General features: G+C 39.0%; 1 protein-coding gene across 1 annotated transcript in view; it reads right to left on the minus strand.

The window, feature by feature from the left end:
• Positions 1–26,938, minus strand: part of LOC121373903 (orexin receptor type 1-like) — a 54,796-nt gene extending 27,858 nt beyond the window's left edge. Inside the window, exon 1 of the mRNA XM_041500715.1 lies at positions 26,564–26,938. Coding sequence (XP_041356649.1) covers positions 26,564–26,899 — 336 coding nt within the window. The 5' untranslated portion in view covers positions 26,900–26,938. The remainder of the gene's footprint in view (positions 1–26,563) is intronic.
• Positions 26,939–27,610: the final 672 nt, after the last annotated feature.

Genomic DNA, 27,610 nt, shown 5'->3' on the forward strand with positions numbered 1-27,610 from the left:
TATGTGATATCATGTCATATTTACTTATTATTTAATATTGTGTTTATCTATCACTGTCTTAATACAGTGTGGTCACAAACCGCCACATGAAGTGGCAACAGCGGGTTTCTTTTCTCGATATCTATGTGGTCCTTAACCATATATCCGACGCCATATAACCGTAAAAATATGTGTTGAGTGCGTCGTTAAATAAAACATTTCCTTCCTTCATATTAAATACGCCAAAGTCAGCCTACCACACACTCACTATCTAGGAGCGCTGAAACTACAGCTACTTGTCGTGGATGTCAAGATGCAATTTCCGTATATTATGGGTGTCCATGATTATCTTACAGACTTGTTGTTTCGACCATTAGCCTGTGTTACTGGTGACAGTTAAAGTGTTCACGTGCTATGAATATTGACATTGCAGTTCCAGTGTTTACAGCATTGATCTCACCCCGTCCCTGTCAAGTAGTCCCAGGCCAATTAGGAAATACTGCTGCCTCGGCATTCATGTCATTAGCCCAGTGGTAAAGCGCTCGCCTGGTGCGCGGTCGCTCTGGAATCGACACCCGTCGGTGGGTCCGTTGGACTATTTTTCATTCCTGCCAGTGCCCCACGACTGGTATATCAAAGGCCGTGGTATGTGCAATCCTGTCTGTAGGATTGTGCATATAAAAGCGCCCTACTAATTGATAAAAGCATCGGGTCTCCTTTCTAAGAATATATATCAAATTACCAAATGTCTGACATCCAATAGCCGATGATTAATAAATCAATGTGCTATAGTGGTGTCGTTTAAAACAACAGACGTTTTTCATCTCATTATCGTTATAATACGTTTGTCATGTGTAAAACTGCCTTGTCTCTACGTTATATATTTGTGGCATAATAATAATAAAATAAAACAAATAAATAACTAACTGAAAAGATATTAAATGAAGAGGTATAAAACTGTGGTAGTTTATAACTGAAGGCCAGATATGGGTGCGAGCACAGTGAACCATGTCTTGAGGTACTGGGTCCGTTGAAGACACGTTCAGCCGCACGTTACATGCAACAATATAAGATTTTGCACAGTGTGAATTCTAAGACTAAGACTAACTCTAACTCTAACTCTAATGTTTGAATTGAACAAGTAATCAGGCCCAGTGTTTCTGCTACGATATATTTAGTTAGGGTAGTCTTGTGAGTGACAGTCTTCCTAAATCTGGTACATGATTTGTTTTGCGATAAATTTAAGTTAGTGTTTTCTAAGCTAGTCTAGGGAGTGGCAGTCCTCCTAATCTGGTACATTATTTGCGATGAATTTAAGTTAAGGTTTTATAGGCCATTCTTTGGAATGGCAGTCCTTCTACTGGATTTCTGCTGCAATGAATTAAAGTCTGTGTTTGTAAACTGGTCTTGAAAGTGCCAATCACCCTTACAGTCGGTGCAGGAAAGGATGAAACATCCTGTTACGGATCTCCTAGGGTAGTGGCGGTCCTCATGAGAATGAGCACCAGATAGTGGATCATAGAAGCAATCACGACTTTGACTAAAACATTCTATCAACTCTACCTTGTGCAGAGATACGATTTTGATCACGGTATGCGGATTTTGTCATTACGATTTACACTACAGACGGAATATTTCCTGCCTGGAACGTACGATCGTGTACAAGCGCAGTATAATGAGCTGTAATGGTTGAAGGTCGGTTCACGGAGGAGGCTTAGTCTATCGCGCTAGAATGGCCTGTAATGGGCGTACATTCATAATGAATACCCCACTGGGTCCACCGGTGATTCTTCAAGTCGGACACTAGCAAGTCGTGTTCCGCTGATGTTTGTTGGTCGTGTTAGTAAGTTATGGCTTGTACTCTTATCGATCCCGTCACAGGCACAGAAACTTCCGTCAGGATGAGACTTGACAGCTGCTTCCTGCATTTCCAAGTCATCAGCAGGTAACTCCACACATCCACCGTTGAAAACCTATCTTTCACTGTTCATTTCCCACTTGATGAGTTAGCAGCTAAACGAAGTGTCCGAATTGGGTGCAGTTCCCAAGGATGTCTATCAGATCACTTATTGCCGTCTAAACGAAGTGTCCGAATTGGGTGCAGTTCCCAAGGACGTCTATCAGATCACTTATTGCCGTCTGTAAACGGCGGTGCACGTGGGAATAGTGGTATGTGTACCACGATGTTTCAGCACAGTTAATCGTTAAAGTTTGTTTTGTTTAACGACACCAGTAGGGCACATTGATTTATTAAAGGGACATTCCTGAGTTTGCTGCATTATAAGATGTTTCTGACTAATAAAATATATTAAATATATTTTCTTGTTTAGAATATCAGTGTCTGTATATTCAATGTGTTTCTGGTCGTCTTAATATTTGTAAGAAGCCCAATTTGGAGTTTGTCTTCAAATAATTTCGTACGTACGAAACAATTTATTTTAGGAAATAAAATGAAATTTAACCTAGTACAAATAGTAGAACGATCAGAAACACGTTTAATACACATTCACAAATATTTTAGGCAGAAAAATATTTTTGATATGTAATTACAATCGTTAAAAAGTCTCTGTTAGTCGATAACATCTTACAAAATGCAGCGAACTCAGGAATGCCCCTTTAATAATCGGCTACTGGATGTGAAACATTTGGTAATATTTAATATAGTTTTAGAGAGGAAACACACTACATTTTTCCATTACTAACAAGAGATCTTTTACATGCATCATCCCACAGACAGAATAGCACTTGCCACGGCATTTGATATACCAGTCGTGGTGCACTGGCTAGAACAAGAAATAGCCCAATGGGCCCACCGACGGGGATCGATCCTAGACCGATGATACATAAGGCGAACGCTTTAGTACTGGGCTACGTCCCTCCTGTCACTGCGAGTGTCCAACCTTTACAATATAAATTAGGTGTATCGAACATATACCGAACACTCAAGACAGTTGCAGAATATCTATAATATAACTGTGTCATCTACATAAAAAAAAATGATATGCAGCATACCAATGTTTTGGTAATGACATTTCTTCATTGTCTGCTAAATGATTCTGAACTCATTGATTTACATGGAAAATGAAAGAAGCGACGTCTTTCCCTGTGAAACGCCAACAAATTAAATGAATCAGGTAATGAACTAGTATTTCTGGCTTTAAAATCTCTATAAAGTATTTTGATTATTATTATTATTTTTTTTTTTTTTAATAATTATTTTCATATGGTTTTGTTTATTCCCAGCCCCTTATTTACAATTAAACAAGGCATGGGTTGTGTACATACAAAATAATAAAGCAACAAAATATAATTTAGAGTATGTATGCCCCCTTGCTACTTTAGAGGAGAGGTGCCAGCAACACAGAAGGATTTTCTATTCGTATAATCGAATGAATGAATGAATGAATGAATAAATGAATGAATGAATGTTTCACGACACCCCAGCACGAAAAATACATCGGCTATTGGGTGTCAAACTATGGTAATGCAAATAAATAAAGTGATGATCAACATCAATATAAAAATTCAAGACTTAAACAAAAACAGTGTAAAGATCTGTGCAAAAACACAAATATCACAGAATTTTACTGATACTGAATTTTACTCAAAAACTTCAATTTTGTGCTGTATTGGCCATTCTCAAAAAGAATGTTACACCCCTGCACCACGGTGAGGTTACAGCACACGCAGGGGTCGTATAATCGAGGTCACGGCACTACGTTTATTGATATTTAAGCAAATATACTACGGTAACACTCCATAAATAATGTATGTATTCATAGTTACCATTCAAAAACATTTAAATAGCAACCTTACACTGAAAGCTGTCCAGCGTTCAGAAAACAAAAAAACGTTAAGCACTGGTTTATTTTTGATGTAAGGATATCCAAAATGACGTCACACACACACACACACACACACACACACACACAGAGAGAGAGAGAGAGAGAGAGAGAGAGAGAGAGAGAGAGAGAGAGAGAGAGAGAGAGAGAGAGAGAGAGAGAGAGAGAGAGAGAGACTATGCATACATTTCATCCTTCTTTTCCATTCTATGAACGACGTACATAAATATTTTAAATACGCAAAGAAGATTAATATAGAAAATAGTATATCTACATTATTAATATGTGTACCGCTGGGAACAAGAAGATGCGCAAAGAAAGTGTCCAAATTAGATCTGTTCAAAGAAAGAATGATACACTGACCACTTGGTGAAGAATTTATTTTAAAAAAACTTTTTATTAAAATAAAATAAATACATTTTTATTATTTATAATATGCATCCATTAATTCCAGAGGAAATTAGTTTTCTCCAGCTTCTATCAATATTGTCATGTGTACGCTTATAATCAATAAAACAATAATATATATGTTTCTTTCTGGAAAAGATGTTAAAAATTAATCCACGCAATGCAATGCGAATATTGCGTCTGGAACCACGTCCTGGTTTGAATCGGAAACCACTATCACTGGTTTCGTGTTAATCGGATCAGTGGTTAGTAACAAGTGAAACAGTTCATCAGGTTTTATATGTGTTTCAGATGTTTCAAATGGATAGACTTTGTAAAATCAATATTGGATAACATTGGTTGTATTTATATATGGATGTCACAATGTAATAAAATTGCAAGTGCTACACTTTTTAAAGAATTTATTTCTTTAAGACTTACAGATCAATTCCTACAAACTGGTACAGTCATATCGATAATTCCGGAAAAGCTTCAAATTACAAACTGTTAAAAGATTGTGTTACATTTGAGACATATTTAACATCACTTGAGAAAAAACATTGGTGTCCACTATTACGTTTTAGACTCTCAAACCATAATCTCCCCCATTGAAACAGGTAGATGGACACGAATACCACTACATGATAGAATATGTCCCCTCTGCAACCACATCGGAGACGAGTTCCACTATATACTGAAATGCCCATTTTTTTTAAAACCCAGAACTATTTACTTACCACAATATTGTCAATCAAAACCTAATACATATAAATTTTTATAATATCTTCAACAGCAAGAAAACCGGTGTCCTTCGTAAATTGTCAATTGTCTGTAAATTTATTATGAATACTTTTAAGTCCCACGGCTAAAATACATATATGGATATGTATTTTATGTATGTATGTATGTATTTCTTTCTTTCTTTCTTTATTTATTTATGTGAAATACTTATACGTTTGCCATCTTGTCAAAATATATGTATAATTGTATTATGTACCTCATATGCCGTGGTTTACGGCCTGAGAAGAAATAAAGTTCAGTTCAGTTCAGACGCTACTTTCTGGCATCTGTTTCCATGCCCATTTCTCACAAAAATGGAAAAGCGATTTTCAGCAAAAAATATCGGTTGGTAATAAAAACGTTAATCAAATCTCTTAAATGATTTGTGCCCCCCCCCCCCCCCCCCCCCCCCCCACCAATTTTCTTATAGGTGGATTAAATTTGAGGTACTACACTTTTTATTGGTGAACTGCCTGGGTGTGTCGATATAAACGTTGACATTATCGGCAATAGGAATTGATTTGATCTATTGGAACCTGCCACGGCGTCGATATGATACCTAGAAGTAAACCTGATCTCGTTGACATTAGAACATGTCCCGCATGACAGTTTAAACAATGGCGGCCAACATGAGTAACGTAGTGTACCATAACAAATAACGGTCTCACAAATATACTGGTTTTATTAATCACATTATAATAACTTTATCCGCTCCGTCGCAGATATGTGCTTTGTTTAGTGAAGTAACGTGATATTTACCAGTCACTTTGCTGTCATGTGGAGACTAGTGTTTTTAGAGATTGGTCTGTATGTTAAAATAACTTTGCTCTTTTGATGGAGAATCAAGACAAATATGTATGAGTTCTAAACCATGTACCGGAAATCAACGAATATTCACTAACATTAACTGATTTTTTTTTTCTTTTTGAAAATGGCGGCTACCAGTAGAAATATTGCACCGTTAGCAACATTATATTTTCATTTTAACTACATGGTTAGACATTTATAATTACGATTGTCTTTATATTAGCAACAAGGTAGATACGCTTCGAATTGTGTTTCATAGTGTGTCAGGTATCTACATTTATTAATACTTTTTTACTTGAAAGTAAATTGATATCTGTAAACACTGCAATACATAGAATAGTTCAAGCAATGGATGACGTGTTTTCATATTCCATTAGGATACAAGTTTCTTCTTTTAAGACAATTATTTGTTAATACTGGTAATGAAAGACTATTTTAGGAAAACAGTGCGAATGGATCCCCAGTATATGGCCACAGTGTGTTACAAATCAATGTGTGACTCTGTTTCAAAGCCACGGAAGAATGACATGTCGAAGGCTATCAATAAAACATTACAGATTTGTGCTAGACTGGCTGCCGTCACTGTAGAATCAAATAAAAATAGTAAATGAAATTCCAAAGATAGCCCCTGCGCGTGCTGTAACCTCACCGTGGTGCAGGGTGTAACATTCTCTTTGAGAATGGCCAATACAGCACAAAATTGAAATTTTGAGTAAAAGTCAGTATCTATCTGTGATATTTGTATTTTTATACAGTTCTTTACACTGTGTTTTTATTTGAATCTTGAATTTTTATATTGATGTTGCTCATCACTTACTGTTTTTGCATTTACCATAGTGTGACAACCATTAGCCGATGTATTTTTCGTGCTGGGGTGTCGTTAAACATTCATTCATTCATTCATTTACAAAGATAGCTACCGGCACGAATGATTTTAATATGGTGGGGGTGTACACATGATTTACAAATGCGCTGATTATTATACAGACATGCTAACGAATAAACATACCAATGATGTGGCATTATTTCAAGGTCTTAACTAATTCATTATTCAACCACAAGGGGGCGAGACGTAGTCCAGTGGTAAAGCGATCGCTTGATGCGCGGTCGGTTTGGGATCGATCTCTGTCGCAGGGTTGAAAATTAGCAGTCGCCCGGTCGCCCGTGGCGACCTTTATTGGCTAAGGGCGACTAAGAATTTTATAAAGGTAGTACGTTGGGCGACCATCGATTTTATATTGTCGTTGTCAGTATTGTTTTACGTTTAAGCGATTTGCATGAAATAAGAAGAGATCTGATCTAAAGTGACACCAGGACTTACATGATGACATAACTGTCCAGATATTACTGTAATAAATAAGTACGTTTTTATGCTTTGTAATATGATACATCATATATTTTGGTAAACTATTGTTGTTTTTTGTCACAGATTTAATTTTTCTTTCGATATTTATTTTATTAGTAGCCTACTACTGTAGCATTTACAATATCCAAATTAAACACACAAAAGTGTGCATGCTTTGTCTATAGGAGGACAGCCACTCTTGAAGAAATCCTTTACTGGAAATGTTTCCCCCTCTTGTATCGGCATTTTGTTTTATTTCGTCCCTCTCGCATCGCCACAAAGAGGACTGCGACCCAGACTAGTTTATATACTAAAGCATGTGCAGCTGTGCCTTTATTCTCTTTGTACTGCATATGTTTTTGTTTTTGTTTGTTTTTGTTTGGTTTTTTACTTCAGACAATGCAAATCAAGCTACATACTTTGGCTTTTCTGGCATTTTGTCTTCACCCCTGTATTAAAATGAGATTTGATATGTAATTTGTAAAGAAACATTTTTATTTATACTGGATTTCTTTTCTCAAAAAGTGTTGAGTTATTATGGGTTTAAAACTTAATAACATGTTTGTATATGAATTTTAACTTTATTCATTATGAAGTTACATGCCAATTCATCGGTTTCCTTTTGAAGCAAACGGGACTATATACGATGAGCACATCGTTATTATTCAATAAAGAACATTCTAGTTTTGAATTTGGCTGTGCAGTTAAATTTGAATGTGATAACTGGAGGGCTAGTTGAATTTGAGAAGGACGAGTAAGATTTTTCTTGAACTAGCCCTGCTGGCGACCATGGTTTTAATGTTAATTTTCAACCCTGCTGTCGGTGGGCCCATTGGGCTATTTCTCGCTCCAGCCAGTGCACCACGACTGGTACATCAAAGGCCGTGGTATGTGCTATCCTGTCTATGGGATGGTGCATATAAAAGATCCCTTACTGCTAAATCAAAAAGAGCAGCCCATGAAGTGGCGACAGCAGGTTTCCTCCCTCAATATTTGTGTGGTCCTTAACCATATGTCTGACGCCATACAGCCGTAAATAAAATGTGTTGAGTGCGTCGTTAAATAAAACATTTCCTTCCTTATTCAACCACAAGGTATTTTATCTCTGTCTTTGATAGGCAGAAAGGCAGATAGATACACACACAATTAGAAATAAACGTACACGAAACGATTGACAAACAGAGACACATAGAGAAAGTTAAAAGTTTGTTACAGTCTATTGTGACGGTACATGCTCTTAAATTTGTTTCGCCTGTGGCGATTTTAATTGTGTTAGAGGGCCGTGTGCAGTTTCATTGCCCGTAGCCCAGGTGGGCAACTTGTTACGTAATACTTCGCGCGATCGGGCATTCCAATATGCACTTAGTCCAGCTGTGGAGGCCATGTGGCGAGTAGTTACGTAATACCTCTGCGAGTGCGGTTTCGACGACCGTGATTTTGGCGACCAAGGCGTCAGTAAGTCTGACGATCAGAGAGAAATATACCGACTCTAGTAGAGTTGGAATATGAGATGATACGTGAGGTACCGCCTTGTACCCCCAGGCAAAATCCTGATTTATAATAAATAGCTAGTGTTTTAGAGATATCGAGGAGAAACGGAAAAGGAAGCTTCCTGGGAACGTTAGTCCGTTTGGACTTTGGTAAATATCATTTCTGCTCTGTGTATAACCTTGATGTGATTGATGTGACTTTAAATATTTTAATACTGTATTATACCAATATTCTTTAGACAGTGTCTTCGGTCATCTGACGAAGTAAATCGTAGACTTTTTGTTCTAACATTATACGAGTATTTGGTAATATAAAGCTTAGCCAGTCATCCTAGACGACCTGGGTAAACTGTAGGTTATTGTCTTTATTGTGATAGGTACCAGTATAATTCTGTGTTACAAGATTACTGAATGAGTAGTTTAGGGTTAATTAAAAAATTAACCCGTTAGGAATAGAGCTGTAATTCCTTTATTAATTAAGTTCCCCTGGAAGCGTTCCTAAATTATCACACGTTACTGAACGAGTAGTAAGGGTTAATTAAAAATTAACCAGTTAGGAATGGTGTTGTAATTCCTTTATTAATTAACTTCTCCTGGAAGCGTTTCTCAATTATCACACGTGTGGGTGTGGTGTAACGGTGACGTGATTCGCATATTGTGTAACTAGACACCTAGAGATTAACTAATTAAGTGATCAGTTCTGGGTTGTTATTATTGCTGTTATTAATTAACTACTACGGCTGTACATTTGTCAGCGTAGATTAATACAGATTCCAAAGTGTATTGTGTTTTTGTTGTGTTTCTAGTGAGCTAAACGTGCTATAAATATATATACTTTATATAAGATCGTATCTCTGATCATACCTAGAGACGAGCCATACTAGGGTTTAACAGCCTGTTACAGAGAGATCTAATAGATATACAGTTAGGAGAGATATTTTGATAATCGTGTTTTATTCAGTTACGGGAATTATAGAATCCCCGTGACAGGAGTAGAAAATTGGGGGGCTCGTCCCGGATCTGAAACGGGACATGCATATTTAAAAAAGTATTGTTTGTAAATGGGGGCTTTATAAATTAATTTTACAAATTAACCAGAAGTAGCACGTTGTTCACTAGAAAATTAATTAATAATAAGTGCGTCATATCTAAACATGGATAAGAATTTGCTGGATAGGCCTACGCTCAGTGTAGTGGAGATTAAGCGAGCACGTAAGGCCGAGTTAGTTGAAATCGCGGGTGAGCGAGAAATTGATTTAACATCAGCTAAAACCTTAGGTGATATAAAGACAATTATTATCCAGGAAGTTTTTGGTGATAGGCCTGTTATGGAAGACAGTGAGATTGTTCCAGAGATAGAGATAAATGAGTTAAGTGTGGAACAACAATTAGCTTTTAAAAAACTTGAGTACGAAAGAGAAGAACGTGCATTAGATAGAGAGAGAGAGAGAGAGAGAGAGAAAGAGAAGAGAGGGATAGAGAAGATAGAGAGAGGGATAGAGAGAGAGAGAGAAAGAGAAGAGAGGGATAGAGAAGATAGACATTGGGATAGAGAATTCCAGTTAGAAAAATTAAAAGTGGAACATGAGTTAAAGTTGAATACTGAAGAAGTTAGACGAGAGGCAGGAAATGGTTTTAACATGTCGGAGGCTTATAGATCAGTGCCTGTATTTGACGATCAGGAGGTAGACATGTTCTTTCAACTTTTTGAACGGGCCGCTAAGCAGCTAAATTGGCCGCAGTCTAAGTGGACATTGTTAGCCGTGTCTAAGTTTAAGGGGAAGGCTAATATAGCTTATAATTCAATGAGTGATGAGCGAGCAAGTCAGTACGACCTAGTTAAGTCTGCAGTGTTGAGGGCTTATGAATTACGACCTGAGGATTATCGTTTACGGTATAGCGAGTTGAGAAAAACGCAGGGTTAGTCTTATAGTGAGTTTGTGGCTAAGAAGGCAGGGATGTTTGATAAATGGGTTGTTTCTCATCAGGTAGAGTCATATACCGAGTTATGGGAGTTGTTGATCTTACAGGACATTAAAAATGGATTACCAGTTAGCTTACGTATTCATTTAGAGGATCGTGATGTCAAAAAGATAGAGGAGGCAGGCATAGTGGCAGATGATTACGTGTTAATACACAAAGCTCAGGCAGTACAGGGTAGCTCTTTACAACAGGGTGATAAGAAGAAATTTCAGCCAGGTTTTTCCCGGGAAAGTAACTATCGGGGAGAGTCATCTAGTTGGTCAGCTAGTCAGGCAAGGAATGCACCTGGTGGGCAAAGTAAGGATAGACCTGCATTATCAGCCAATGCACGAACTTTTCGTCCACAGTGCAGTTACTGCAAAAAGGATAACCATCTTTTCGGGGACTGTTTTAAAAGGAAACGCGATAATGCGCAAGTGGTCGGTTTAGTGAGGTCAGCTCCGTTAGCGAGAGAGTTAATGGTTAGTCCCATGGCAGAGAAAGTAAACCCGTATGTGTCCACTGGTATGGTTTGTGATGTGAAACAAGAGTTGCGTCCTAAGGCAATATCAATCTATAGAGATACCGGGTGTAGTCAGAGTTTGATCACGCAAGAGTGTTTAGCTGGTATTGAAAATTCAGACATAGGACGTAGTTTGGTTTTTAACCTCGGTTACTGGAGAAAATATGGTTGTCAGGTTACATAAGGTTTTCTTGTGTTCGAAGTTTGTGACGGGACCAGTCATTATGGGTGTTGTGAAGGACTTGCCTGTTGAAAACATAGGAGTTTTGTTGGGAAATGATTTGACTAGTCAGTGTTGTCAGCCGAAATGTGACCAACTGTTAATTAAAGACAGCCCTTTACCCATAAAAGAGTGTGAGGTTGATGAGATTAGTTATCCTGCGTGTGTAAAGACTAGGGCTATGGCCAGTAGGTTAGCACAAGACGCAGAGGATATTTGTGATTTGTCTGATACGTGTGTGAGCCATGAATTTGGAGTGGATGAGGTTATCAGTAAAAGGGTAGATAAGTCAACTGACAAATTAAATGTGGTGGAACCTGTTGATCTCCCGCAGAGGGGAATGGAACCAGTTGTGTTTGATAGAGGGGATTCACCTTGTAATAGACAAGAGTTAGTTCTAGAGCAGGGGGCTGATCCAAGTTTGTTGGCAGCTCGCACTACCTTGTTAACTGTGGACAAGGGAGTATTAATGAATAGGAGAGTTAGGGATAGGAAGGCTAGGAAGCAACTGACCCATGCTCAGAGCAAAATAAAATCAGTGTTTGATAGGAAGGCTAAGAGTCGGGAATTTAAACCAGGGGATAAGGTGCTGCTGTACCTTCCCATTAAACGGGGTCATTACAGAACAGGTATTTCGGGCCCTATGTTGTGCACAAACGGGTTAATGAGACAGGGTATGTGATAAACACTCCTGATAGGGTTAGGAAAAGTAGGTATTGTCACATCAATTTGCTAAAAGGTTATTTTGACAGACTGCCGATAGTTCCAGAGAGACCGGTCCAAATTGAGAGACACTCAATTTCCTGTGATGACGTCAAAACTGCAGAGGTTAAGTTGGCCAACGGCCAGATTCTAGCAGACTTGAACCCCCAGCGAGCAAGGCTGACTACATTGATACAAGACAATGTTTCCATTTGTCGGGACCTTCCAACGGTTACCAATACCTTAAGCCAAGATGTGCGCTTGGAACCCAACGCTACACCGCGTCGACAGCATGCCTATCGGAGAAAACCTGGAAAACGTGCGACGCTGAGAAAGAAGGAAACGAAGTTCCATTGGTCAGGTGAATGCGAGAAGTCATTCAACCGTCTCAAGCAGAGGCGCTACTCGTCTCCCGTGATGGCAGCACCAGACTACCGAATGCCGTTCAAGCTAGCTGTGGGTGCCAGTGACGTGGGTGCTGGAGCTGTGCTGTTCCAAGAAGACGAAGACGGACTGGACCATCCTAATGAAAGCCTCCAACCAGAGAGTTTTGAGATGGAGTCTTCTTCTGCAAGAATACCCAATTACCATTGAACATATCAAGGGCACATCCATGTAATCGCTGATGCCCTATCCCGAAGTTGAACGTTATGATAATGTGTTGACATTCTTTATTTCTGTTTTGTTTATATATATTTTATTTGTATACCAGGGACTCAGAGACTCAGTGTGATTACTGGTAGTCACCTTATTATACATGTGTTATAAATGCCCGTATGCGTCGGTTTTTACATGTGTTACGCACCCCTTTGTTTTAATGTAGTATATTTCTCTATTCCTAGAGTAGAGGAAATATCCTTTTTGAGGTGGGGGTGTGTGACGGTACATGCTCTTAAATTTGTTTCGCCTGTGGCGATTTTAATTGTGTTAGAGGGCCGTGTACAGTTTCATTGCCCGTAGCCCAGGTGGGCAACTTGTTACGTAATACTTCGCGCGATCGGGCATTCCAATATGCACTTAGTCCAGCTGTGGAGGCCATGTGGCGAGTAGTTACGTAATACCTCTGCGAGTGCGGTTTCGACGACCGTGATTTTGGCGACCAAGGCGTCAGTAAGTCTGACGATCAGAGAGAAATATATCGACTCTAGTAGAGTTGGAATATGAGATGATACGTGAGGTACCGCCTTGTACCCCCAGGCAAAATCCTGATTTATAATAAATAGCTAGTGTTTTAGAGATATCGAGGAGAAACGGAAAAGGAAGCTTCCTGGGAACGTTAGTCCGTTTGGGACTTTGGTAAATATCATTTCTGCTCTGTGTATAACCTTGATGTGATTGATGTGACTTTAAATATTTTAATACTGTATTATACCAATATTCTTTAGACAGTGTCTTCGGTCATCTGACGAAGTAAATCGTAGACTTTTTGTTCTAACATTATACGAGTATTTGGTAATATAAAGCTTAGCCAGTCATCCTAGACGACCTGGGTAAACTGTAGGTTATTGTCTTTATTGTGATAGGTACCAGTATAATTCTGTGTTACAAGATTACTGAATGAGTAGTTAGGGTTAATTAAAAATTAACCCGTTAGGAATAGAGCTGTAATTCCTTTATTAATTAAGTTCCCCTGGAAGCGTTCCTAAATTATCACACGTTACTGAACGAGTAGTAAGGGTTAATTAAAAATTAACCAGTTAGGAATGGTGTTGTAATTCCTTTATTAATTAACTTCTCCTGGAAGCGTTTCTCAATTATCACACGTGTGGGTGTGGTGTAACGGTGACGTGATTCGCATATTGTGTAACTAGACACCTAGAGATTAACTAATTAAGTGATCAGTTCTGGGTTGTTATTATTGCTGTTATTAATTAACTACTACGGCTGTACATTTGTCAGCGTAGATTAATACAGATTCCAAAGTGTATTGTGTTTTGTTGTGTTTCTAGTGAGCTAAACGTGCTATAAATATATATACTTTATATAAGATCGTATCTCTGATCATACCTAGAGACGAGCCATACTAGGGTTTAACAGCCTGTTACAGAGAGATCTAATAGATATACAGTTAGGAGAGATATTTTGATAATCGTGTTTTATTCAGTTACGGGAATTATAGAATCCCCGTGACAGGAGTAGAAAATTGGGGGGCTCGTCCCGGATCTGAAACGGGACATGCATATTTAAAAAAGTATTGTTTGTAAATGGGGGCTTTATAAATTAATTTTACAAATTAACCAGAAGTAGCACGTTGTTCACTAGAAAATTAATTAATAATAAGTGCGTCATATCTAAACATGGATAAGAATTTGCTGGATAGGCCTACGCTCAGTGTAGTGGAGATTAAGCGAGCACGTAAGGCCGAGTTAGTTGAATCGCGGGTGAGCGAGAAATTGATTTAACATCAGCTAAAACCTTAGGTGATATAAAGACAATTATTATCCAGGAAGTTTTTGGTGATAGGCCTGTTATGGAAGACAGTGAGATTGTTCCAGAGATAGAGATAAATGAGTTAAGTGTGGAACAACAATTAGCTTTTAAAAAACTTGAGTACGAAAGAGAAGAACGTGCATTAGATAGAGAGAGAGAGAGAGAGAGAGAGAGAAGAGAGAAGAGAGGGATAGAGAGAGATAGAGAGAGGGATAGAGAGAGAGAGAGAAAGAGAAGAGAGGGGATAGAGAAGATAGACATTGGGATAGAGAATTCCAGTTAGAAAAATTAAAAGTGGAACATGAGTTAAAGTTGAATACTGAAGAAGTTAGACGAGAGGCAGGAAATGGTTTTTAACATGTCGGAGGCTTATAGATCAGTGCCTGTATTTGACGATCAGGAGGTAGACATGTTCTTTCAACTTTTTGAACGGGCCGCTAAGCAGCTAAATTGGCCGCAGTCTAAGTGGACATTGTTAGCCGTGTCTAAGTTTAAGGGGAAGGCTAATATAGCTTATAATTCAATGAGTGATGAGCGAGCAAGTCAGTACGACCTAGTTAAGTCTGCAGTGTTGAGGGCTTATGAATTACGACCTGAGGATTATCGTTTACGGTATAGCGAGTTGAGAAAAACGCAGGGTTAGTCTTATAGTGAGTTTGTGGCTAAGAAGGCAGGGATGTTTGATAAATGGGTTGTTTCTCATCAGGTAGAGTCATATACCGAGTTATGGGAGTTGTTGATCTTACAGGACATTAAAAATGGATTACCAGTTAGCTTACGTATTCATTTAGAGGATCGTGATGTCAAAAAGATAGAGGAGGCAGGCATAGTGGCAGATGATTACGTGTTAATACACAAAGCTCAGGCAGTACAGGGTAGCTCTTTACAACAGGGTGATAAGAAGAAATTTCAGCCAGGTTTTTCCCGGGAAAGTAACTATCGGGGAGAGTCATCTAGTTGGTCAGCTAGTCAGGCAAGGAATGCACCTGGTGGGCAAAGTAAGGATAGACCTGCATTATCAGCCAATGCACGAACTTTTCGTCCACAGTGCAGTTACTGCAAAAAGGATAACCATCTTTTCGGGGACTGTTTTAAAAGGAAACGCGATAATGCGCAAGTGGTCGGTTTAGTGAGGTCAGCTCCGTTAGCGAGAGAGTTAATGGTTAGTCCCATGGCAGAGAAAGTAAACCCGTATGTGTCCACTGGTATGGTTTGTGATGTGAAACAAGAGTTGCGTCCTAAGGCAATATCAATCTATAGAGATACCGGGTGTAGTCAGAGTTTGATCACGCAAGAGTGTTTAGCTGGTATTGAAAATTCAGACATAGGACGTAGTTTGGTTTTAACCTCGGTTACTGGAGAAAATATGGTTGTCAGGTTACATAAGGTTTTCTTGTGTTCGAAGTTTGTGACGGGACCAGTCATTATGGGTGTTGTGAAGGACTTGCCTGTTGAAAACATAGGAGTTTTGTTGGGAAATGATTTGACTAGTCAGTGTTGTCAGCCGAAATGTGACCAACTGTTAATTAAAGACAGCCCTTTACCCATAAAAGAGTGTGAGGTTGATGAGATTAGTTATCCTGCGTGTGTAAAGACTAGGGCTATGGCCAGTAGGTTAGCACAAGACGCAGAGGATATTTGTGATTTGTCTGATACGTGTGTGAGCCATGAATTTGGAGTGGATGAGGTTATCAGTAAAAGGGTAGATAAGTCAACTGACAAATTAAATGTGGTGGAACCTGTTGATCTCCCGCAGAGGGGAATGGAACCAGTTGTGTTTGATAGAGGGGATTCACCTTGTAATAGACAAGAGTTAGTTCTAGAGCAGGGGGCTGATCCAAGTTTGTTGGCAGCTCGCACTACCTTGTTAACTGTGGACAAGGGAGTATTAATGAATAGGAGAGTTAGGGATAGGAAGGCTAGGAAGCAACTGACCCATGCTCAGAGCAAAATAAAATCAGTGTTTGATAGGAAGGCTAAGAGTCGGGAATTTAAACCAGGGGATAAGGTGCTGCTGTACCTTCCCATTAAACGGGGTTCATTACAGAACAGGTATTTCGGGCCCTATGTTGTGCACAAACGGGTTAATGAGACAGGGTATGTGATAAACACTCCTGATAGGGTTAGGAAAAGTAGGTATTGTCACATCAATTTGCTAAAAGGTTATTTTGACAGACTGCCGATAGTTCCAGAGAGACCGGTCCAAATTGAGAGACACTCAATTTCCTGTGATGACGTCAAAACTGCAGAGGTTAAGTTGGCCAACGGCCAGATTCTAGCAGACTTGAACCCCCAGCGAGCAAGGCTGACTACATTGATACAAGACAATGTTTCCATTTGTCGGGACCTTCCAACGGTTACCAATACCTTAAGCCAAGATGTGCGCTTGGAACCCAACGCTACACCGCGTCGACAGCATGCCTATCGGAGAAAACCTGGAAAACGTGCGACGCTGAGAAAGAAGGAAACGAAGTTCCATTGGTCAGGTGAATGCGAGAAGTCATTCAACCGTCTCAAGCAGAGGCGCTACTCGTCTCCCGTGATGGCAGCACCAGACTACCGAATGCCGTTCAAGCTAGCTGTGGGTGCCAGTGACGTGGGTGCTGGAGCTGTGCTGTTCCAAGAAGACGAAGACGGACTGGACCATCCTAATGAAAGCCTCCAACCAGAGAGTTTTGAGATGGAGTCTTCTTCTGCAAGAATACCCAATTACCATTGAACATATCAAGGGCACATCCAATGTAATCGCTGATGCCCTATCCCGAAGTTGAACGTTATGATAATGTGTTGACATTCTTTATTTCTGTTTTGTTTATATATATTTTATTTGTATACCAGGGACTCAGAGACTCAGTGTGATTACTGGTAGTCACCTTATTATTACATGTGTTATAAATGCCCGTATGCGTCGGTTAACGCACCCCTTTGTTTTAATGTAGTATATTTCTCTATTCCTAGAGTAGAGGAAATATCCTTTTTGAGGTGGGGGTGTGTGACGGTACATGCTCTTAAATTTGTTTCGCCTGTGGCGATTTTAATTGTGTTAGAGGGCCGTGTACAGTTTCATTGCCCGTAGCCCAGGTGGGCAACTTGTTACGTAATACTTCGCGCGATCGGGCATTCCAATATGCACTTAGTCCAGCTGTGGAGGCCATGTGGCGAGTAGTTACGTAATACCTCTGCGAGTGCGGTTTCGACGACCGTGATTTTGGCGACCAAGGCGTCAGTAAGTCTGACGATCAGAGAGAAATATATCGACTCTAGTAGAGTTGGAATATGAGATGATACGTGAGGTACCGCCTTGTACCCCCAGGCAAAATCCTGATTTATAATAAATAGCTAGTGTTTTAGAGATATCGAGGAGAAACGGAAAAGGAAGCTTCCTGGGAACGTTAGTCCGTTTGGACTTTGGTAAATATCATTTCTGCTCTGTGTATAACCTTGATGTGATTGATGTGACTTTAAATATTTTAATACTGTATTATACCAATATTCTTTAGACAGTGTCTTCGGTCATCTGACGAAGTAAATCGTAGACTTTTTGTTCTAACATTATACGAGTATTTGGTAATATAAAGCTTAGCCAGTCATCCTAGACGACCTGGGTAAACTGTAGGTTATTGTCTTTATTGTGATAGGTACCAGTATAATTCTGTGTTACAAGATTACTGAATGAGTAGTTAGGGTTAATTAAAAATTAACCCGTTAGGAATAGAGCTGTAATTCCTTTATTAATTAAGTTCCCCTGGAAGCGTTCCTAAATTATCACACGTTACTGAACGAGTAGTAAGGGTTAATTAAAAATTAACCAGTTAGGAATGGTGTTGTAATTCCTTTATTAATTAACTTCTCCTGGAAGCGTTTCTCAATTATCACACGTGTGGGTGTGGTGTAACGGTGAAGTGATTCGCATATTGTGTAACTAGACACCTAGAGATTAACTAATTAAGTGATCAGTTCTGGGTTGATATTGTTGCTGTTATTAATTAACTACTACGGCTGTACATTTGTCAGCGTAGATTAATACAGATTCCAAAGTGTATTGTGTTTTGTTGTGTTTCTAGTGAGCTAAACGTGCTATAAATATATATACTTTATATAAGATCGTATCTCTGATCATACCTAGAGACGAGCCATACTAGGGTTTATCAGCCTGTTACAGAGAGATCTAATAGATATACAGTTAGGAGAGATATTTTGATAATCGTGTTTTATTCAGTTACGGGAATTATAGAATCCCCGTGACATCTATTTTGTTTAATGACACCACTAGAACACATTGATTTATTAACCATCGGCTACTGGATGTCAAACATTTGGTAATTTTGACGTATAGTCTTATTTAGGAAACCCGCTATATTTTTCTGTTAGTAGCAAGGGATCTTTTATATGTACCATCCCACAAGCAGGATAGCACATACCACGGCTTTTGATATACCAGTCGTGGTATATTGCCTGAAGCGACAAATAGCTCAATGGTCCCCCCGACGGAGATGGATCCCAAACCGACCGCGCATCAAGACAGCGCTTTATCACTGGGCTACGTCTCGCCCACACATACGCACACGCACACACACACACACACACACATACATATATATATATATATATATATATATATAGAGAGAGAGAGAGAGAGAGAGAGAGAGAGAGAGAGAGAGAGAGAGAGAGAGAGAAGGGAGTGAGAAAACATCGGCATATTTTCAGAAACAACAGAGAAACTTATAATGAGGTTTATAATATAAACATAGTTCCTCGTCTTGCTATCCGGACAGACGTTTTATCGATTCTGACAAAAGACTCAAAATGCCCGACCCGGGATGTTTGCCAACGTATTAAGACATTGTAGTACCTATTTTATGTGATGTCCAGTTTATGTCGACTACGAGCACTGTTAAATCTGCCTGGCTCAACAGCTGCTTGGTTGCTCATGACTCTACCATTCCAGAGATTACGGATGTTTTCAAAAGGTTTTATGGCAGACGTTAATAAGCCATCTCCTGATCAATCGGACAAAACGATAATGGCGCCCAGGCCGAGATCTCCGGGAAACAATATCAGACGGACTAGTGATTTCATGAAGGTCATTAACTACGGTATGAGACACCATGACTGGAATAGTTACACCAAACAATATAGCTTTGATGTGAACTATAATAACATGCGATTACCACAATAATACCTGAGAGAGAGAGAGAGAGAGAGAGACTGTTATCGCCGCATAATCTACATCCAACAGTAAAACCCCAAAAACTCTAACCCCCACCCCCAAAAAACATACCCCCAGCAATCTTAACAACAACAACCCAACAGAAAAGGTTGATGGATCATACGATGCTCGGTGGATCACTTTAACACTGATCCACGTCACTTCCTTTATGTTTGTGAGTTTCTTCCAGCAGATATGACTCAAACTCAAGTCTGTTTCTGTATGATGCAGTTTACGCAAGCCATATATCAATGTCGACTCGAAATCAACAATTCCACCATTTCATAATTAACGTCGAGTTAAGGGGAGGTAAGGGTCGCACGCTGGACAGACAACAGAATAGCATTGCTCAATCAACCAAGCGACATCTTGACTCCTTAAAACTCTCTAGGGGTATTCCAAATAGTCATTGCGACTGCCTCGTGATAAATATAAATAAGGTGCAGTACATCACGATTAGAAGTAATCGCCGGCAACGTCCTGGTATTGTTATTATCAGGGGAGGTTATTCTCGCCGACAGGCTGTAAGCTCTTGAGCGTTTCGTACAGCGCTCGCCTTGTGTGTTAGAGATACCAGGACAATTCTGCTCCATAAATGCTACGTCGTGAACATTTACAAACATACCATAACATGTTTGGAAATACAATTCTAGATTTATCTCTTTTATGAATCTTACATCCACCATATCTACTCGTAACTGCTTCTTCTCTATATGACATTAAGTGTGGATATTAACTGATAGACACTATTTTGCTTCGCTTATTAAATTTTATTATTTTATTGTTTTTGAATTAGCCTGAACCCCATAAACAAATTTTTGCTTTCTCCCCTCTGTCTTTTCTGTCTTTCTTTCCTTTTCTTCCCTATTTCTCTTTTCTTTGACTCTCAGATCAAAATCATTTCATTATGGGTGTACATATACATTAATAGGGTATGACTATGTTTTGAAAGCATATATGAAGTATTGGTATATGTAATATGAGTGTAAGTATGTATGTATGTATGTATGTATGTAGGTGTGCATGCATGTATGTATGTATGTATGTATGTATGTATACACTACGTATGTATAACTATATGTAAATATTATGAAATGTAAGACAATGATTCAAGGCACCCCAACCTTGACATTGCCAGTAATCTGAGGACAATAAATTATTTAAAAAACAAAACAAAAAAACAAACAAACAAAAAACAACAACAATAATAATCGGCTATTGGGTGACATGCATTTGTAATTATGACATACAGTCTTAGAGAGGAAACCCGCTACATTTTTCCATTTGCAGCGAGGTTTTTTTATATGCATCATCCCACAGACAAGATAGCACATGCCACGATTTTTTATATATCAGTCGTAGTGCACTGAATGGAACGAGAAATAGCCCAACGGACCCCCAACGGGGATCGATCCTATACCAACCACGCATCAGGCCAGCGATTTAACATATTCTCATCACACCTGACTACCTGACTAGAGCGGAATGTGGGTGGGTACTTATGAACAAGGGCGGTACGTGTAACAAGGTGCAATGGGTGGTAGCATCAATGACGTCATCTTCGCAAGCCAAGGTACCATTCTGTATAATTACTGCATTTCGTACGGTATGGTACCTTGGCTTACGAAGGTTCAATAACCTTTGGCAGATTCGCTCCATCAGGAACAACAGCTTCTACTGATAACGTCAGTGACAAGACAAGACAAGAATTTATTACACTCGGGCCGTATTCTAGAACAACAGCTTCTACTGATAACGTCAGTGACAAGACAAGACAAGAATTTATTACACTCGGGCCGTATTCTACAGCATATAAGGACATGTGTTCAACGGTAGGACATGGTTTACAGGAGCAGAAATAGTATAACTATAACATTGGTAGTAGTACAGATATAATACAATTGCGAAAATTGGTAAATATATTTTATTAATGGTATATAAATATAGCTTATGATGTAGTAAAACATATGTTATATGTTTGCTACATATAGAGTTTGGGGTGGGCGTGTACAAAACTTAACATCCATGAAACCATTTCGAGATCTTAATTATACACATAAACTGTTCAAAACAATGTACTTTTTGATGATATTTGGCTATGCACGATTTAAAACATTTGAGTTGCACTGCATGCATATGTTTGAGTTTGAAACGGTGTGCATGCATGTCGCTCCACTCCATAACAGTACATACTCTCAGATGGTCTCGATTATGGGCAAGCACCCAGATCTCTTCCAGTGAGATGTATGTTCCGCTCCGTCACGCACCTGTCAGTTCGTCAACAAAAGGAATAGCAATGCCCTTTTAAATGATTAATTAACAGTTTGTTGTCACATGGAACTATTTCGCCTCTCTTGGGCTATCTCTGTTCACAACAGGTTTTAATGTACGAACGATTTTTATTTAGTGTATCAATCAAACAGAATCAATACTTCTACGTGAATGTTTGCCATGCCTACGCGTGCCATATTTAAATGCAATAATGGAAAAATTTCATTATTGATTGAGTGATCGCTTGCCAAAAGTGGCACACGGTGAAACGGTTTTGAAATGTAAAACTCTATGTGATTATTCTAACTGTAACAACAGTTCTTACCTAAAAACTTGTTTTTCTCTACACCCAGTGTGTTACTGCTTATTGTAATGTCTACAATAGCTCAGAATGAATGAATGAATGAATGAATGGAATGAATGGTCAGTGAATCAACCAGTGAATCAATCAATCAATCAATCAATCAATGACTAAAACAAGTTAGTTTGTTTTTGTTTAACAACACCATTAGAGCACATTGATTTATTCATTATCGCCTATTGAATGTCAAACTTTTGGTAATTCTGACATAAAGTCATAGAGAGGAAACACGCTACATTTTTCCATCAGTAGCAAGGACTCTTTATATGCACCATCCCACAGGTAGGATAGCACATACCATGGCCTTTGATATAGTGCACTGGCTAGAACGAGAAACAGCCCAATGGGGATCGATCCTAAACGACCGCGTATCAGGCGAGTGCTTTACCACTGGGCAACGCCCCACCCTCTCAATGTCTAAATGAACGAACGAACGAATGAATGAATGAATGAATGAATGAACGAATGAATGAATAAATGAATGAATGAATGAATAAATGAATGAAAGAATAAACGAAGGTCTAACGACACATCATCTATTGAGTGTCACACAAAGGCAAGTAAATATTGATGTAATAGTGTGTTGCGTCAGTGTACTGGATATGTTGTAATGTCCTTTGGTACACGGAGTTTTACAACAGAACATTGTTCTAGCCAGCACTTGCTACGCTTAGTTTTACAACAGAATGTCCTTACAGCCAGCACTACCCACGCTTAGTTTTACAACAGAATGTCCTTACAGCCAGCACTAGCCACGATTAGTTTTACAAAAGAATGCCCTTACAACCAGCACTTGCTACGCTTAGTTTTACAGCAGAATGTCCTTACAGCGCCAGCACTTGCTACGCTTAGTTTTACAACAGAATGTCCTTAAAGCGCCAGCACTTGCTACGCTAGTTTTACAACAGAATGTCCTTACAGCGCCAGCACTTGCTACGCTAGTTTTACAACAGAATGTCCTTACAGCGCCAGCACTTCCTACGCTAGTTTTACAACAGAATGTCCTTACAGCGCCAGCACTTGCTACGCTAGTTTTACAACAGAATGCCCTTACAGCGTCAGCACTTGCTATGCTTAGTTTTAAAACAGAATGTCCTTACAGCGCCAGCACTTCCTACGCTTAGTTTTGAAACAGAATGTCCCTACAGCGCCAGCACTTCCTACGTTTAGTTTTAAAACAGAATGTCCTTACAGCGCCAGCACTTGCTATGCTTAGTTTTAAAATAGAATGTCCTTACAGCCAGCACTTGCTACGCTTAGTTTACAACAGAATGTCGTTACAGCCAGCACTAGCCACGTTTAGTTTTACAACAGAATGTCCTTACAGCCAGCACTAGTTACGCTTAGTTTTACAACAGAATGTCGTTACAGCCAGCACTTATTACGCTTAGTTTTACAACAGAATGTCCTTACAGCGCCAGCACTTGCTACGCTTAGTTTTGAAACAGAATGCCTTTACAGCGCCAGCACTTGCTACGCTAGTTTTAAAACAGAATGTACTTACAGCGCCAGCACTTGCTACGCTTAGTTTTAAAACAGAATGTCCTTACAGCCAGCACTTGCTACGCTTAGTTTTACAACAGAATGTCGTTACAGCCAGCACTAGCCACGCTTAGTTTTACAACAGAATGTCGTTACAGCCAGCACTTGCTACGCTTAGTTTTACAACAGAATGTCCTTACAGCCAGCACAAGCCACGCTTAGTTTTACAACAGAATGTCGTTACAGCCAGCACTAGCTACGCTAAGTTTTACAACTGAATGTCGTTACAGCCAGCACTAGCCACACTTAGTTTTACAACAGAATTTACTTACAGCCAGCACTTGCCACGCTTAGTTTTACAACAGAATGTCCCTACAGCCAGCACTTGCTACGCTTAAGTTTACAACAGAATGTCGTTACAGCCAGCACTAGCCACGCTTAGTTTTACAACAGAATGTCCTTTCAGCCAGCACTAGTTACGCTTAGTTTTACAACAGAATGTCGTTACAGCCAGCACTAGTTACGCTTAGTTTTACAACAGAATGTCCTTACAGCCAGCACTAGCTACACTTATTTTTACAACAGAATGTCCTTTCAGCCAGCACTTGCTACGCTAAGTTTTACAACAGAATACCGTTACAGCCAGCACTTGCTACGCTTAGTTTTACAACAGAATGCCCTTACAGCGCCAGCACTAGCCACGCTTAGTTTTAAAACAGAATGTCCTTACAGCCAGCACTAGCCACACTTAGTTTTAAAATAGAATGTCCTTACAGCCAGCACTAGCCACGCTTAGTTTTACAACAGAATGTCGTTACAGCCAACGCTAGCCACGCTTAGTTTTAAAATAGAATGTCCTTACAGCCAGCACTAGCCACGCTTAGTTTTGAAATAGAATGTCCTTACAGCCAGCACTAGTTATGCTTAGTTTTACAACAGAATGTCCTTACAGCCAGCACTAGCCACGCTTAGTTTTACAACAGAATGTCGTTACAGCCAGCACTTGCTACGCTTAGTTTTACAACAGAATGTCCTTACAGCCAGCATTTGCTACGCTGAGTTTTACAACAGAATGCCCTTACAGCGCCAGCACTTGCTACGCTTAGTTTTACAAAAGAATGCCCTTACAGCGCCTTCACTTGCTACGCTTAGTTTTACAACAGAATATCGTTACAGCCAGCACTAGCCACGCTCAGTTTTACAACAGAACGCCGGTACACATCCGCTTTTGTTACGTATACAGTTGCAGTGCTTTAGTTTACAATATTTCATGACGACAACCACTGCCACATTTATTACCAATAAATGACACGAACGGCAGAACGAATTACACTATTTCATGTTAAACATTATTGACTTTTTCTTTCTTAAATAAATAAATAAATAAATAAATATGATTTACTTATTATTAGTTTTTGAAACGTTTATATCCCTAGTATTTAAATGTTCTTTGTCCGATTTGTCGAAATGGATTCAGTTAAATCAGCAGTAGACGTTTTCATTTAAGTACATCAGTCAGTATTCCTGAGAAACAGGTAATTAATTTTATGCTGTATTACTGCTAACTGGACGGAGGATATTGGTATGACTGATTGCCGATGTCATAACATGCAGACACCACCTGTCATGTCAGCAGTAATCGGAAACCTTGGACAACACTGCCGTCTTGGAAATGACAGACAACACCTGCTGTGCAATTAAGATGAAACTACCGTGATTGTACACTTAAATTATTTAAGTGGTTGTTTTGTCGCACATATTTTTTTCAATGTATATACATGTACATAGTTTTACGATGGATGTCATCACATTGTATTGCGAGTGGGACTTTTCCAACACACACTAACGTCTATAGATGGTCAATATATTTGGTTACAACAGGTTCAAGCATTCATTTTGCAATTGATAAAAAAATATTGAATACTGATGATTTTCAAGGGACCGAACCAAATAGATCGAGATATCGGTGGCTCGAGATAAGCGTAATATTTGTCAGCGAACATTAGTTTACGACCTGAAGATACGCTGGGCTAACAAAGATAACACTGTGCGCGCGCGTGTTTGTAATATGTATAATATTATATATAAACAATACACACACACACACACACACACACACGCACACAGTGACAGTTTTAATATATACAAAATATAGGATTCAAAATGAATAAATAAATAAAACTAAATTAGTATTCACGTTCCATTTCTTGTTCAGTTGATATTTAATGCAATTTAGAGTATATTACCATGTAAAACTTAAAAAGGCATTCAAACTTGATTTTGAATGGGTAGTTCCTATATGACATCCGGTTAACAATATTATTATTAGTATGCTTTAATGTTAATCAGTCAAGGGAGTACAGATTTTAATTAATATATATATATATATATATATATATATATATATATATATATATATATATATATATAATAATAATAATAATAATAATAATAATATAGTTTTGTTTTGTTTTTGTTCGTTTTTGTATTATATATTTTTGTATTTTTTGAGGGGTCATGTAGTTAATGTTAAGGTTTGTCTTTGTTTAACGACACCACTAGATCACAATTATGTATTTAATTTTATTAACGTGCCTCAATCCAAACATGGTTTGGGCACCATTGATTTATTATTTATCGGTCATTGGATGTCAACATTTGGTAATAAACCCAACGAGATTCTACTGTATATAGTATACAGTTTATGATGCATAATTTAAATATAAATTAAAAATAAATAAATGATAATAAAGGTATCAACACTTAAATCTACCTGTAGATACTGGATGGCTTTACACATCTCCTGTCCCAGCAGCCACTGGCCCGTGACGTCATTGAGCACGGTTGGCGGGAGACACACGAGGATGACGAGAAAGTCGGCGACGGCCAAGTTGACGAGAAACACGTTAGTAGCCGACCTCATGCGCGGGTTTCTCCAAACCGCGAACCACACGAGAACATTCCCTAACAGCCCCAGCGCGAACACGCCCGCAGACAGAATCACAAACAACCATAAATATATGCTAGGGCTCTGGATGAAAAATAGTTCTTCTGTTCTGTTACCATCTTCGGAAATATTTGTTGTAAAGTTCAACATTTTCACTTCCATTTAATACTTTTTAAAATTATTTTTTTACAGCTTTCTTCCAATCATCTGTAACTTATTTTGTCTACACTAAACATTATCAGAATTATCAACGAAAATTATAAGTAATTCAGTAATTCCAATATATCGTGTAAAACAATGTAAGAATTGAATTCCACAGCGATGAATTTACGCGGCTATCTGCACGCGACAACACGCGAACTCAGACATGAGTTGTTTGGCGACGAAGTTTTTGTTCCGTGCGTTGGCTACGTCTCCGATCTGTCACCCAGTCTTCACATCGATTTCTGGCCGTGTCACTTGCGTCAGCTCGGGGCCGCTAGTATGCCTACACATACATTACTTGATGACGATCTCCGCAAATCTCTCCCGAGTCCCGCTGTACTGGAGAACGAAACGCGGTCTTCAACATCACTGGACGATTCCGCAGAGGGTACACAAGAAAACACTCCACAGTCACTAGCTGGTATAAATAGATATTGGTATTTCGGTGTCTAGCTGCAAGGAAAGCGTGAGAGGAAAGTGTTTAACTAGTTTTATTAACTGTTAAGTTTAGCTACTGAACTGTCGTCAAATTACTTTATACGATTCTCATGAACTAAAACCGCAATCGCTCTTGTATAGTCCGTCGCATCCTCCTACAAAACAAAAATCAGTTTTGTTTGACTAAGAAGAAACGTAAAAGTGTTTTTTGGTTTTTGTTTGGTTGTGGGT

This window comes from Gigantopelta aegis, chromosome 6 (assembly GCF_016097555.1).
Source record: "Gigantopelta aegis isolate Gae_Host chromosome 6, Gae_host_genome, whole genome shotgun sequence".
NCBI lineage: Eukaryota > Metazoa > Mollusca > Gastropoda > Neomphalida > Peltospiridae > Gigantopelta > Gigantopelta aegis.